Source organism: Octopus bimaculoides, chromosome 3 (assembly GCF_046866305.1).
Source record: "Octopus bimaculoides isolate indiv1 chromosome 3, ASM4686630v1, whole genome shotgun sequence".
In the NCBI taxonomy this organism is placed as follows: Eukaryota; Metazoa; Mollusca; class Cephalopoda; order Octopoda; family Octopodidae; genus Octopus; species Octopus bimaculoides.
The window spans coordinates 75,812,425-75,827,348 of NC_142930.1; the positions used below are offsets into that span (position 1 = coordinate 75,812,425).

The 14,924-nt window shown below is 35.2% G+C and overlaps 1 protein-coding gene across 1 annotated transcript in view; it reads left to right on the top strand.

Annotated features, from left to right (window-relative positions):
• The window catches only part of LOC106877699 (neurexin-4), a 303,409-nt gene that overhangs the window by 112,211 nt on the left and 176,274 nt on the right, over positions 1-14,924 (top strand). The window contains exon 3 of the mRNA XM_052966322.2: positions 11,464-11,654. Coding sequence (XP_052822282.2) covers positions 11,464-11,654 — 191 coding nt within the window. The remainder of the gene's footprint in view (positions 1-11,463; positions 11,655-14,924) is intronic.

Here is a 14,924-nt window from a genome sequence, read left to right on the forward strand (position 1 = left end):
ATACAGTGATGACAACTTGATTTGAAACTATAATCCAAAGGTCACAACGCTTTAAGAAATAAACTACACTATGTTTGATATTTTTGTGTAGATTTTTTTTTCTTTTCTTTTTAGACTAACTAGCTGGAATTGCATGCTTGTCTTCAAAGTTATAACAGTTTTGATTCAAAGTGGTATTCTAATTAATGAACCTTTTGAAGAAAGCATTTTCCATTTCTTTTCCTTTGTATCTTTTTGTTTGTATTTTTGTGTTAGTAAACTATGTTTTATAATTAACCATAACACTTATCATTTGACTGGTTGGTAAAATGTTTGATAGCAATCTTGTTGTTGATGTTTCCAAGTGCACTGTGTCTCCAGTGAATTCATTTAATCAACTATTACAAATATATTTTGAAAATCTGATTTGAATATGTTAAAAGTAAAGCAGTAAGCACCAGACCAAATGGAATCCAATGTTTCAGTTGCTTTGTTTGTTCACTCTTAACTATATCATGTAGAACATACTAGTTGAAGTTAAACACCATCAGGCCTAGTTAGTGCTTATATGAGTGCCCAGTTTAAAAATCCTGGTGCTGTAGTATTTACATGACCTAACAAGACTATATATGATTACTTGACCTACTAGAAATAACAACAAATCTTTAAATTACACCCATTTTGAAAGGGAAGGGATATAATCCTAAATATGTAATATCTGAGAGGACAGAGTGATAATGACTAAAATGCCTTTAATCATATGTTTGATCAGTCAAGGCTGACCTGATACTAAATAGTGACAATATTGTTACATTAAAAGTGGTAGGATATGAAAAGAACCACTACATGCTAGAAATGGCAGCCAAATCACACTCTTCTGTCTTAGAAAATTACATTGGATAATATAAACTGAAATGCATTTGATTATAACACTGTTCATATTTGCCTTCTTTTCTATTTGACAAGATACCAACTTGGTAACTCTGTCATTTAAAATAAAAACATTTTGAAAACATACTGTATGCAGAAATTAAAATAGCTGTTGAACTTCTAGCTAAAAGACCTTAAAGTTGAAATACTTTGCATGGATTTTATTTAGTAGTACACTTACTTCTACATTCCTCAATTCACCTAGAAGTCAAGAGTCAGTACTTGGTCATCTGTGCATGCTACCTTAGTTAAAGTGATATCCTTTCAATTCAACAGAAAGATTTCTCTTTCATCTATTTATTGAATCTGGTCTTTAAAAGCTGTTTGAAAATTAGAAGATAAATCAAATCATAAGGGTTTTTTTATGTGAAAATCATTAATTCTGCTTCCTTAAAAATCACCTCCACAAACCAAGAGCAACCTTTATTATTTGGATCTGTTAGAAGTGTTTTAATTTGTGTTTTCTATGTCTGCAATATTTTCATTTTCATAAGGGTTTTATGTGGAGGGAATGTTGTGTCCTTGAAGAGCAGTGAGATTGATATGGTTCAAGTTCTCTTTCAACAACTGCTCAGAAAACATAGATGGAAAATGAATTTCAGATGACTAGCATTATGGGGAAGGAGGATTGAGAGCTGTGGTTTGTGGAGGGTCTGGTGGGAAGAGTGTGCAATAAGGGTAATGAAAGTAAAGGCAAGGGACTTGGAAGTGGCATGCCACCATCTAGGTCAAGGTTAGATTATGTTGATGAGTGACTCTATGCCAAAAGGCCTTTTTTCCCCCTTGCATTTAGAATGTTCACATATCTGCAACATCAACACCAACTTGATGTGGAAGCAATCTTCCATTGTGGATACTCATTTCAATTTTATAAATTCAGATATAACAAAAAATGTTATTTGTTTGATGTTCAAGGTTCAATTAGCCACACACAACCACTCACCCATAGACTCATTGTTTCTTCACTCAGTTTCTTCTACTACTTTGATAGCGTCTGCTCTTCTGAACTAACAAACTGTGCATCATCCCTCCACAAGCACACCTGATGTCTTCACTTCTCTTCCACTTGTTATCCCTACTTGGTCTCCCCCCTCTCCCCAAACTCAGAATGAAATCTTTCCATACTCCTTCCTCCCTAGTTTTGAATTTCACTGGAATTGCTACTCTAGCTATGAGACAAGTCAGAGAGACCATTTATGTTGCAGATGCACAGTAGTAGTTAATAGTAAGAATGCTCATGAAATAAATTCATTTAAATTACTAAAAGAATTCCCTCTGTGTAGTTGATATAGGTTCTGTTATTCAAGTGACCAAATTAACTGAGGAGGAAGGTATACTGAAAGCATACTAGCTTGAGTGAAAAAATTGTAGGGAACTATTATTTCTGTAGGCAGGAAAGGGACTCTCTTTCTGATTGAAGGGTAAAATGTATATGCTTGTGTACAAATTGTGATTTTGCAAGGTAGTAAAACATGGACATGAAATGTGGATGACATGCCAAGGCTGGAAGCAAAGTTGGAAGTTTTTTTTTGTGGGGGGGAGTGTTTCCATTCAGTTAGTTTTGATATAGGTATGTGTGAGACTTTCCTTTGTATTCATATCTAGTTTTGTAAAAAAAAATAGTAACAATCTAAATATATTTACAACAGAATTTAAAAAGAAACAAACAATAACATTAAATTCTTTTGTACATGTTTTTTATAGGATTTAGCTCATTTCAACACAAAGTAAGCAACAATCGTACTAATGTTTCACTTATAGTTCCATTAACATAATATCTTGACTAAAATGTTCACCTTGCTCTCTACTGTCTTTTACATTTTTTCTGAAAATAGTCAAAGTGAGAATGTAAAAGGTACATGCTCACATTCATCCTACATCCAAGTTAACAAAAGTAATCAATCATGATTTTTACTAGCTGTGAACATTCTGAAGATTCTTTTGATTTTTCCAAAACTTTCGAACAATGTTTGGTAGACTTCTACTTCAATTTCCTATGTACTGTTCTCAAAATTGTTATTCTTTATCACTTTTATCATTTATAGTCTAACAAAAATGCCATCTTCCAGTTTTGTATCCATTACAGTAAAATAATTTGGTGACAAAATTATTCAATCATGCTAACTTTGAGGTAGTGACAGAAGATTTTTTTTTTTAATTGAGAGAAAATAAAGTAATCTATTAAAATACTGTCAAAATTTATTATAAGATAGCCAATTTTTTTTTTTATAAACTGTCTCAGCTCTGCTTCTTCCATAGGGAGACAAAACAAAGTTGGTTTGATCACCTTAAGATATATTTGATACTACTTTTAAATGAACACCCAAACAATTGGTTTGTGCTAATTTACCACTTTACATGTTTCCATTTGTTTTGTTCTATCAACACTATTTTCTCTGCCTAGAGACATGACAGAACAGAGTGAACCATTAAACACATTTCTCTTTGAATTAGTAACATACTCCAGTCATCTACTTTGCATTTAATTCCAGTTTGTTCAATTAGATCTTTGATATTTCATGGTTTGCTTTGCAACAGAATTCTATAAAATATTTATTTCTATAATGGTACTATGTAGTTGTCTTATTTTGCAATCTGATTTTTCTCTCTTAAACTTGGTAGTAAATCATATATTAAAAATATTACATAAAAAAGTCATCTTAATAAAATGTTTTCTGTTTCCAGATAAATAGCCTATTTATAAGTAATAGCTATATTAGAATAATTCAAAATAAAGAAATGATATACAAGAATTGAAGTTTACTGTAAATTAAAATGTGGGTAAAATGACAAAAATAACTAAATATTTTGTACAATACATGTAAAAGATGAGAACTCTAAAGAGTGATAAATTAGAAGAACTGCCATTCATTGCTGCAATATTTTAAGTAAAATGTTTCTTATTCTTTACTTTACTAAAAGTAATAGCTTGTCCTATACTTTTCCAGGTGTAATAACTTGTCCTGTACTTTTCCAGGTTTATAATCCTAAGAATATCACTTTTCATGTTTGCATTTTCCCATGTAATATGCACATATGTGTATATATGTGAATATACATATATGTATGTGTATATATATATATATATATATATATATATATATATATATATATATATACATACACACATACATACACACATGTATATATATATATATATATATATATATATATATATATATATATATTTATATAGATACACCGTATTTATACAGTTCGACACATCTAGTTTCTACTCATTAATTAACCCCATAATTCTTAACAAGGCACTTGGGTTCACCAATAATAAGGCAGGTCTTTCTAGGGACGAAATTAGTGTAATATTAGAGGCTCTAAAATCAATTATAAAATTTAACAATAAGCTACAGATACGTAAGGATACTCTGGAGGCTTTCGGCGTTCCTATGGGAAGTTCAGATGCAGCTCAAATAGCTGATATAGTTTGTTCGTATATATTATATGAACTGGCAGACCAATTCCCAAATATTAATGGAGGTCTATACAGAGATGATTGTCTGCTATACCTCCAAAATGTCACTATCCAGCACATCCAAAAGGTTAAAAATAGATTAGCTAGATTCTCCCGGAGAATGGGTTTTGGCATCGTATTTGAGGATGAGGTCTCCGTAGCCAACTTTCTAGATGTATTTGGACTTACATAGTAACACACACTTTCCTTTCCATAAACCATCAACGAATCTTAGGTACATAAGCCCTTTTAGTAACCATCCAAGGTCTATCACCAGTAATTTAGTTAAGAGTATTTCACTGAGACTGTCTAAACTTTCCTCTAACTCCCACATTTTCAATAAAGAGGCTGACTTTTCTAATTCAGCTTTGTTGAAGGTAGGTTACAAAGACAAGGTAAGATACATCAATTCATTTAGTGATCTTTCATCTTTTTTGCAGCAGGATATTACCACTTCTAGCAGGGATAAACTCAATTGTATTTCTTCCCCTTCTTCTCACTTAACTGAGAAAGAGGCACTTACTTATAATCATTCACATAAAAGAGGAGGCTTAACCAGTTCTAAACACCTTAATAAAAACAAAAAACTTAATTTATTTAGCAATACCAACACTGCACCTAGATCTGATGACAACATCTGGTTCACCGTCCCATTTGAGAAACAAGTTAAATCCAATTTGGTTTTGCAGTTCCGTGACACAGTGAATAGGAACTTTCCTTGGGGTTCTCACTATTACCCAATCATCAACACACATTAGGTTAGATTTGGGTTTTCTAATACAAAAAATATGTTACAAATAATATCTTCCCATAATTTTAGACTTTTAGATTCACCTCTAGTCAGCCATACCAATTATGATAATAATAGTAATGTTAGTAATAATAATAATAATAACAATTACTCCAGTAATTCAACACACTCCTATGGTAGCAATAGTTATTTAGATAAAAATATAGGTTATAAGTACAACATTAGTAAATATAACAATAACTATCACAACAATAAGATTAGTATCTCAGAATCTAATTGTAATAGAATCAAGTTTTTAAGTGTGAATGCTAGGACCAAAAATGTGGTTTATCAGTGTAAGGTAATGACTAACACAGAGGTCTCGCATTATATTGGTTGCTCTTCGTCGCAGGTCTCTAAGAGAATCTCTAACCATTACTCATCCTTTAGGTATAGGAATAAAAATAATAGTACTGGTCTTAGTAAGTTAATCTGGAAACTTAAGGACTGCAATAAATGATTCTCTTTGGAATGGTCAATACTGGCTACCTCGATACCCTACGACAAGGGTAAAGATTTTTGTCCTCTCTGTAACTTGGAGATATTCCACATTCTGTTCGCCAGGAATAATTTAGTGAACCAGATAACACAGAGCATACAGATGCCAGCATTGGACGAAACACACCTTCAGCTCGTTTCATTAATTTCATCCTTTTTACTAATTTTAGTTATTATTTTTTTCACCTACCAACATACTCACTAGTTGACGGCCACTTTACATGTGGTATGAACTATCACCCCACTTTTTATTTATTCAACTTTAGACAATAACAATAATAGTAATAATAATAATAAATTTATTTTTACATTTATAACAATAATAATAATAATAAAACAACTATGAGAATAATATTATAATATTATCTAAAATAACAATTATATCTAACCCCAGCGCCAGTTGTTCACACTCTTTCTCCTTCTCTAGTTGGTACAGCAAGTTTATCCCTGAAAAGTTATATTTGTTGAGTTTTAAGTATACTTGTATATATTTACATATATACTACCGATTTTGTTATCGTAAGCATGTTTATTCTTATTATTCCGTCACTTTATAGTTTTGTACCTTGTATTGCCATTTATTTAGGTTAATTACCGTAACTTAATATGATACAATATTATGGTTAATTATATTTACAATCCATCTTTAATTTTCCTTCCTTATAAACCCTCATTTACACAATTAGTAGTATATAAAGAATTCATTGGATTCTCTCCCTTTCTCCTTCTATTTATTAAAAAAAAATTTTATTACCATTATTATTAACTTTAAGATTTTCCTGCGGTTCATTATGTCTTCTTTTAATTTAAACTCTATTCATAGCCTCTCTCCCTAAACAGCTCCCTGTAAACTAGCGTTCTTGTTTCTAACGATCATTTAACTTAGCTATATAGTGTTATTACTCGTACGTAACCTTAGCATTCAGCGCAAGTCTTGCATTTGTAATATGGTTCCCTGACAATGAATTTATGTGCATATACCAGCATCTCTCCCTTCTTTGGAGTAGAGTGCACATAATTTTTGAAATATATGTAGGAAGTAAAGGAACTTATTGAATATATGCGTTTTGCTCCCAACTCAAAATACATCACTTTAACATGGAATTTCTACCCATTAACCAGGTATAATATCCCAGTTTTTGTGTGATTTTTGCTACCCTGGTAACTATTAACATATTTGCATTATCGAAGTTTTTCAACCAAGATAATATTAATATATATATATATAAATTAAAATATGTATACATATATGTATATACATGTATATGTATATACATGTATATGTATATATATATATACATATATGTATATATATACATAGATGTATATACATATACATATATGTATATACATATGTGTATATACATGCATATATGTGTATATATACATACATGTATATACATATATGTATGTATACATATACATATAAACATACATATATATATGTATAGACATATGTATAGACATACATATATGTATATATATGTGTGTATATATATATATATATATATATATATTTATCTATCTGTCTATATCTATATGTATGTGTGTGTGTGTGTGTGTGTGTGTGTGTGTGTGTCTGTGTGTGTGTATATATATATATATATAAGGAGTGGTTTTGTTATCCAGATTGAAAAGGCATTACTTTTCTTTATAACTTCTTATATTGAACACTACTATTTCATTCCATTTCATTCAACTCTCTCATATTATCTCTGACGATGGGATATCTTTTATATTCCTGAAACAGCTTTAAGACTACCCTTCTCTTTATAAAATGTCCTAGAAATTTCACTCTTGGCTTTGTAGTCTCATTTTATTCAACCTATATATATATTTATATATATTTGAAGATAAGCAACAAAAATTCAATAAATTATAGCAGTACGTATGTTTCTTACAAGCTCCATTTATTCATGTAGTGAGAACACCACATAGAATGTACAATGAAAAGTACTCCTCAGCTGCATAATGGAATTTCATTTTAGAAAGTCTGTTGAACAGCAGCATAATCGAGATGGTATGTTTTCTTCTCTTACTCTTGTTTTTTGCAAACATCTTCAAAATGACTTTCTAAAATGAAATTCCATTATGCAGCTGAGGAGTACATTTTCATTGTACTCAACGGTCATGTCGGACGTCGTGCTGGAGGCTTCCATGGCATACATGGAGGCTATGGCTTCGGTTTCCGCAACGAGGAGGGAACCAGACTGCTGGAGTTCTGTGATGCAACCGATCTTATGGTCTGCAATACCAACTTCAGGAAACCTGCCAGTCACCTAGTCACCTACCGCTCCGGCAGACACTCTAGCCAAATCGACTACATCCTCGCCAGAAATAAGGAAAGAGGGCGGCTTATAAATGCCAAAACCTACCCTGGTGAAGAATGTACCCCACAACATAGATTAGTAGTTAGCGACTTTGGGATCAAGGCAAAATGGGTGCCCAGAATTAGACAGGCTTGGAGGAGAAGGGTGTGGAAGCTTAAAGACCCTGCAAATGGACAGAGACTTAGAGACAAGTTACTTGAAGCATTTAACGAAATAGAAGGGGATATAGCATCATACAACGTGGAAGACAATTGGAGATTTCTGCGGGACAACCTGTTGAAAGTCACCGACCAGATTTGTGGGTGGTGTAAGGTCCCCTCCCGACCCAGAGTAACGTGGTGGTGGAACAAGGAGGTAGACAGGGCTATTAGACAAAAGAAACAGGCTTGGAAGGACTGGAAGAACGGTGGTAGCAGGGAATTGTACCAATGTGCCAGAAGGGAGGCTAGGCGACAGGTTTATTTAGCCAGAGGGGAAGCAGATAAGGAAAGATTTGCCAATGTTCTGCGCCGTGAGGACCAAAGACTCGAGGTATTTCGTGTTGCAAGACAGTGTAGGAGAGAGAATAGTGATGTTGTAGGAGAGAAATGTGTTCGCATGGATGATGGTACGCTTGCACTAAATGAGGATGCAAAGAAAGAGGTCTGGACATGCCACTACGATAGATTGCTTAATAAAGAGAATGAATGGGAGGAAGAGAGCCTGCCGTATGTCGACCCAATAGAGGGACCAGCTATCCGAGTTGATAGTACCAGGGTAGATAAAGCAATTAAGAGTATGAAGACTGGGAAAGCCCCCGGCCCATCAGGAATCACTGCAGAGATGCTCAAAATATCTGGCAGTGTTGGCTATAGCCTAGTCACCCGTATTACGAACCAGGTGATACACGAAGGAGTCATACCCAATGACTGGTGTAGCAGCATCATAGTCAACTGCTACAAAGGTAAAGGTAACGCTTTAGATACAAATAATTACAGAGGCATCAAGCTGTTAGATCAGGTTATGAAAGTTACAGAGATGGTCATAGCCCAACTAATTAGGGAGCGAATCAACTTAGATGAGATGCAGTTTGGGTTCGTGCCAGGTAAAAGCACTACTGATGCCTTATTTCTAGTGAGACAGCTGCAGGAGAAATACCTAGCTAAGGATAAACCTCTGTACCTGGCTTTCGTTGACATGGAGAAAGCCTTTGACAGGGTCCCCCCGAACCCTTATCTGGTGGTCAATGAGGAAACTTGGGATAGAAGAATGGTTAGTGAGAGCTGTGCAAGCCATGTACAGAGATGCTGCCAGTAAGGTGAGGGTTGGAAATGAGTACAGCAATGAATTCCGGGTAGAGGTAGGGGTCCACCAAGGTTCCGTCCTCAGTCCCCTCTTATTTATCATAGTCCTCCAGGCAATCACAGAGGAGTTCAAGACAGGTTGCCCCTGGGAGCTCCTCTATGCTGATGACCTTGCCCTAATTGCGGAGTCACTATCAGAACTAGAGGAGAAGTTTCAGGTGTGGAAGCAAGGTCTAGAATTGAAGGGCCTTAGAGTCAACCTAGCTAAAACCAAAATCCTAATAAGTAGGAAGGTAAATAAAACACAAACCCCTTCAGGTAGATGGCCCTGCTCAGTATGTAGAAAAGGAGTAGGTAGTAACTCTATAAGATGTACCCGGTGCAAGCTATGGACACATAAGAGGTGCAGCAACATCAAAGGCAGGTTAACTAGGAAGTCAGTTTTTGTTTGTGGCAGATGTTCAGGTGCAATAAAGACTGTAAACAAACAAGAAACAACTTCTATCTCATTCCAGGGTGAAAAACTAGAGGTAGTCGATAGCTTCCGCTATCTGGGCGACCAAGTTAGTAGTGGGGGTGGGTGTGCTGAAAGTGTAGCTGCTAGAATAAGAATAGCCTGGGCAAAGTTTAGAGAGCTCTTACCCCTGCTGGCGACAAAGGGACTCCAGAGTAAAAGGCAGACTGTATGACGCATGCGTACGAACAGCCATGCTACATGGCAGTGAAACATGGGCTGTAACTGCTGAGGACGTACGTAAGCTCGCAAGGAATGAAGCCAGTATGCTCCATTGGATGTGTAATGTCAATGTGAATACCCGTCAGAGTGTAAGTATCTTGAGAGAAATGCTGAACATTAGAAGCATCAGTTGTGGTGTGCAAGAGAGACGATTGCGCTGGTATGGACATGTGGTGAGAATGGATGAGGATAGCTGCATGAAAAAGTGCCACACCCTAACAGTTGAGGGAACCCGTGGAAGAGGTAGGCCCAGGAAGACCTGGGCTGAGGTGGTGAGGCAAGACCTTCGTACATTGGGCCTCACCGAGGCGATGACTACTGACCGAGACCTTTGGAAATGTGCTGTGCGTGAGAAGATCCGGCAAGCCAAGTAAGATCGTTGCCAGTGCCCCTGGACTGGCTCTTGTGCGGGTGGCACATGAGATGCACCATTTTGAGCGTGGCCGTTGCCAGTACCGCCTGACTGGCTCCCGTAGGATTTTCGAGTGAGACCGTTGCCAGTGCCCCTGGACTGGCTTGTGCGGGTGGCACATAAAAGACACCATTTCGAGCGTGGCCGTTTTCGTGCGGGTGACACGTAAAAGCACCCACTACACTCTCTGAGTGGTTGGCGTTAGGAAGAGCATCCAGCTGTAGAAACTCTGCCAAATTAGATTGGAGCCTGGTGTTGCCATCCGGTTTCACCAGTCCTCAGTCAAATCGTCCAACCCATGCTAGCATGGAAAGCGGACGTTAAACGATGATGATGATTCTATGTGCTGTTCTCACTACATGAATAAATGGAGCTTGTACGAAACATACGTACTGCTATAACCTATTGAATTTTTGTTGCTTATCCTCAAATTTTATTCACCTAATCTCTTAATTTTGTTTTTGGTTTTTACTCTACCAAATTCTGGTGCCTCAAACATTTAAAGTACCACATTTAATCTTTTGATTAAATCTATATTATTATTTATATATATATATATATATATATATATATATATATGGGAGATTATACAAAAAATAACAACAGACGAGGACAGGTGGTGTAAATAACAAAAGTATATATTAGTATGACGCTCGGGAATACGGAAAGTCTTTGACGTTTCGAGCTACGCTCTTCAACAGAAAGAATACGGAGACAAGGAGAAAAACACGGAGAAAAAAAATTGAATAGTGTTCAGTCAACGGTCAATCATATATATATATATATATATATACATATATATACAGACATGCATCATCATTGTTTAATGTCTGCCTTTCATGCTGGCATGGGTTCGGATGGTTTGATCAGAGCTGGTCAGACAGGAGCTTGCACCAGATTTTGTGTTTGTTTTGCATTGGTTTTTACAGCTGGATGCCCTTTCTAATGCCAACCACCTAATACATACCTACACATGTATTTACACATAGAAATTTATAGATGTATGTTCATATATATTTTCTCCTCTTTCTTTCAGGTGCTTGGTCTGCTAGTACTCCGAATGGTGAACAATTTCTAGCTATTGACCTTGGTAAGCGTTATATCATCACTGCTGTTGGTACACAAGGAAGGCAAGGTACTGAAGAGTATGTTTCGGAGTTCATGTTGGAGACATCTGATGACAATAACACATGGCGGATGTATACAAATGAACTTGGTATTGATGAGGTAGGTGCTCAAAGAATTGCATATCAATAATCACTAAACAATACATGGTCTGTTTAGAGTGTTGACGTCTTTCATTTGCATCAGTTTTTAAGTTCTGTCTTGTTTCCTGCAACTTTCTGCAGCAAAAGATTTGAAGGAGAATTAAATGATGTTAGCAGGAATTTTGGCAAAAGAGAATTTTAAATTAAACTATCTTCAATATCCTTCCTACCTATAAGTTGCAATATACAATTCTGCTATCTCTTTCTATTTCTTTGTCTGAAGAAAAAAACCTTTTCTTTATCTACAAGGATCAAGCTGGCAGAAATGTTAGCACACCAGGTGAAATGCTAAGTGGTATTTCGTCTGTCTTTACATTCTGAGTTCAAATTCTGCCACGGTCAACTTTGCCTTTCATCCTTTCTGGGTCGATAAATTAAGTACCAGCTTTGTACTGGTGTTAATCTAATCGACTGCCCCCCCCCCACTCCCCAAACATTTCAGGCCTTTTGCCTAGAGTTCAAATCGTCCAACCCATGCTAGCATGGAAAGCGGACGTTAAACGATGATGATGATGATGATATATATATATAAACACAAGGCACAATAAACATAAAAATAGAAATTTATGACACTCTTTGGTCCCACTTTAGTGTTGCAATTGTAGGGAAGAGGGTATATATCATCCTGTGTATCCCAATTCCATACATTAAATTCTTCAAGGAAGAAAACAGAATGTGGACTCTGAACTAAAACAGCATAACAAATATTTATTACTGTAGAATTCTGCTCACACTAGAAAGGAATTCGGTAGTATGTCGCCTTTGGTTAGATGAGACACCGTCAATGAAGTTGCATGGTTGAAGTCATTTCCTCCTCTCTGGTTAACTATGTGGATTCATTGTAGAGTTGACGGAGAGCTGCTGTCGAGATGTCTAGCTTCCACGAAGTTCAGCAAGCAAAAGAGGCAGAGAGACACAGGAACACTTGGATGTTGGATGGCCATGCATGTGCACGAGGGACTTCCTGCATGCCTTTCGGAAGACTCGTCCCTGCGCATGAGTGGATAAACTCTCCAAAATGGCGACTGGTATCAGGCACCACTACACAATCTACCTGGCCATTTACACTTCAGCATATTGTCTAACTGTAGCTCTTTACTCAAACTCTAAACCTTAATCCATATCCCAGATCAGGTCAGTTCTCAGCATAGACTGTGGATACTGCAGTAAACCAAGCATTAAAGTAGTATCCACTCTAAAGTAGCACCCACTTTTTTTTTTTTTTTCCGGAGTGAAGATGTCAAGTGTCCACCAACACTATGTTTTTTGTTAGAATCTTTTTAATGAATACTTTGTACTAACTAGTTGCTAGATTGACAGCAAACAGCAGTTATGAGAAATTTTGCTCCTGATTTTTATTGTTAGATTCCTTTCTAAAATCATAGTATTTTCTCCAATATTAATTCTAGAATCAATAACTACAAATATTTATGTACATAAAATCTCATTTATATTTCTGTATATACTTGACATTTTCCCCCTATTTAAGCTAATGTCTGAAATACTATTTAATGAGATAATGTTTACCTTATTGTTGTGGTGTGTTTTTTTTTTTGTCTTGTCCTGGTATTTTTAATAACAGTATTGAACGTATAATGAATTTTTAATGATTTGAGTAGCTTCATCATAATTCCTAAGCAATTTGTTTAATATTAATTTTATTTGTTTTTTTTTTTTTATTTATTTTAATTTAATTTTCAAATAAGAAATTTAGTTAACTGATTATTTAGCGGGGTTTGAAACTAATTTCATAACATTATAGCTCTTTATTTTTTTTCCATTGAAATTTGTTTTGTCTATTTTTGCAAACTAGCAAGGGATGTGTGCTCATGTAAATCAAGATATATGCATGAATTGGTGCAGTAATTTTTCTTCACTTCCTGATTCCATTCACTACAACATAAATTGAAAGTGTTACTGATTTTAGTTTGCGATGGATGAATAAAGTATTGTATGCCACCTTGTTTGTTGTAAGGATCAAATTTAACACCTCATTAGCTCTTCTAACTTCCTCTATAAATTTTAAAATAACATTTTCTTTTTTTTTTTTTTGAATTTAAACACACAGATTGTTTGAGAAGGTTGATACCTTTCATTTGCAATATCTTTATTATTATTATTATTATTATTATTATTATACATCCATAGATGATTCAGACTGTTCATTATTTGATGCCATCCATATGTACATTCACTTACTCTTATTTCATTTGCCACATATAAGTAAGATAAAGGTATAGCTATTGTTTTAGACACAGGCATGGCTGTATGGTAAGAAGCTTGCTTCTCAACCACATGGTTCCAGATTCAGTCCCACAGCATGGCACTTTGGGCATATGTCTTTTACTTTAGCCTCGGGATGACCAAAGCTTTGTGAGTGGATTTGGTTGACAGAAACTGAAAGAAGCCACCCTCTAATGGTCTCATCTCGAGCCTGTCTCATTTTGTTGTTTTGATCCCATTCCTAGCAAGTTTCTTGCCGGTGCCTCCAGAGTGGAAGCAATATTATCAATAATGGCTGTAATTGCGTTTGACTCTCAGGCCGATAACTGATGAAGAGTTGGTGACCTTCTGTGTTTTCTGTTCACCTGTATATTTAGTATATGTTCATTTGTTTATTTACATGTTTTTAAAAAAATATATATATATATAGGTATATCATATTTTCCATTTGTTGTCTATTTAATCCTGGATATATAATATATATATATATATATATATATATATATATATATATATATATATATATATATATATATATATATATATATATATATATGTGTGTGTGTCTGTCTCCCCATCACTGCTTGACAACCGGTGTTGGTATGTTTATGCCACTGTAACTTAGTAGTTCAGTAAAAGAGAACGATAGGATAAGTACTAGGCTTAAAAAAAAGTCCTGGGATTGATTTGTTCAACTAAAACCCTTCAAGGCAGTGCTCCAGCATGGCCGCAGTCTAATGACTGAAACAAGTAAAAGAATAAAAGAATATTTTTTTATCTTTTACTTGTTTCAGTCACTGGAACTGTGCCCATGCTGAGGTACTGCCTTGGACAAATCAACCTCAGGACTTATTTTTTTAAGTGTAGTACTTATTCTATCACTCTCTTTTACTGAACCACTAAGTTACGGAAAACAAATGAACAAACTGATGCCAGTTGTCAAATGGTGGGGGTACAAACACTCACACACATACATACACACACACTTATGATGGGCTTCCACACA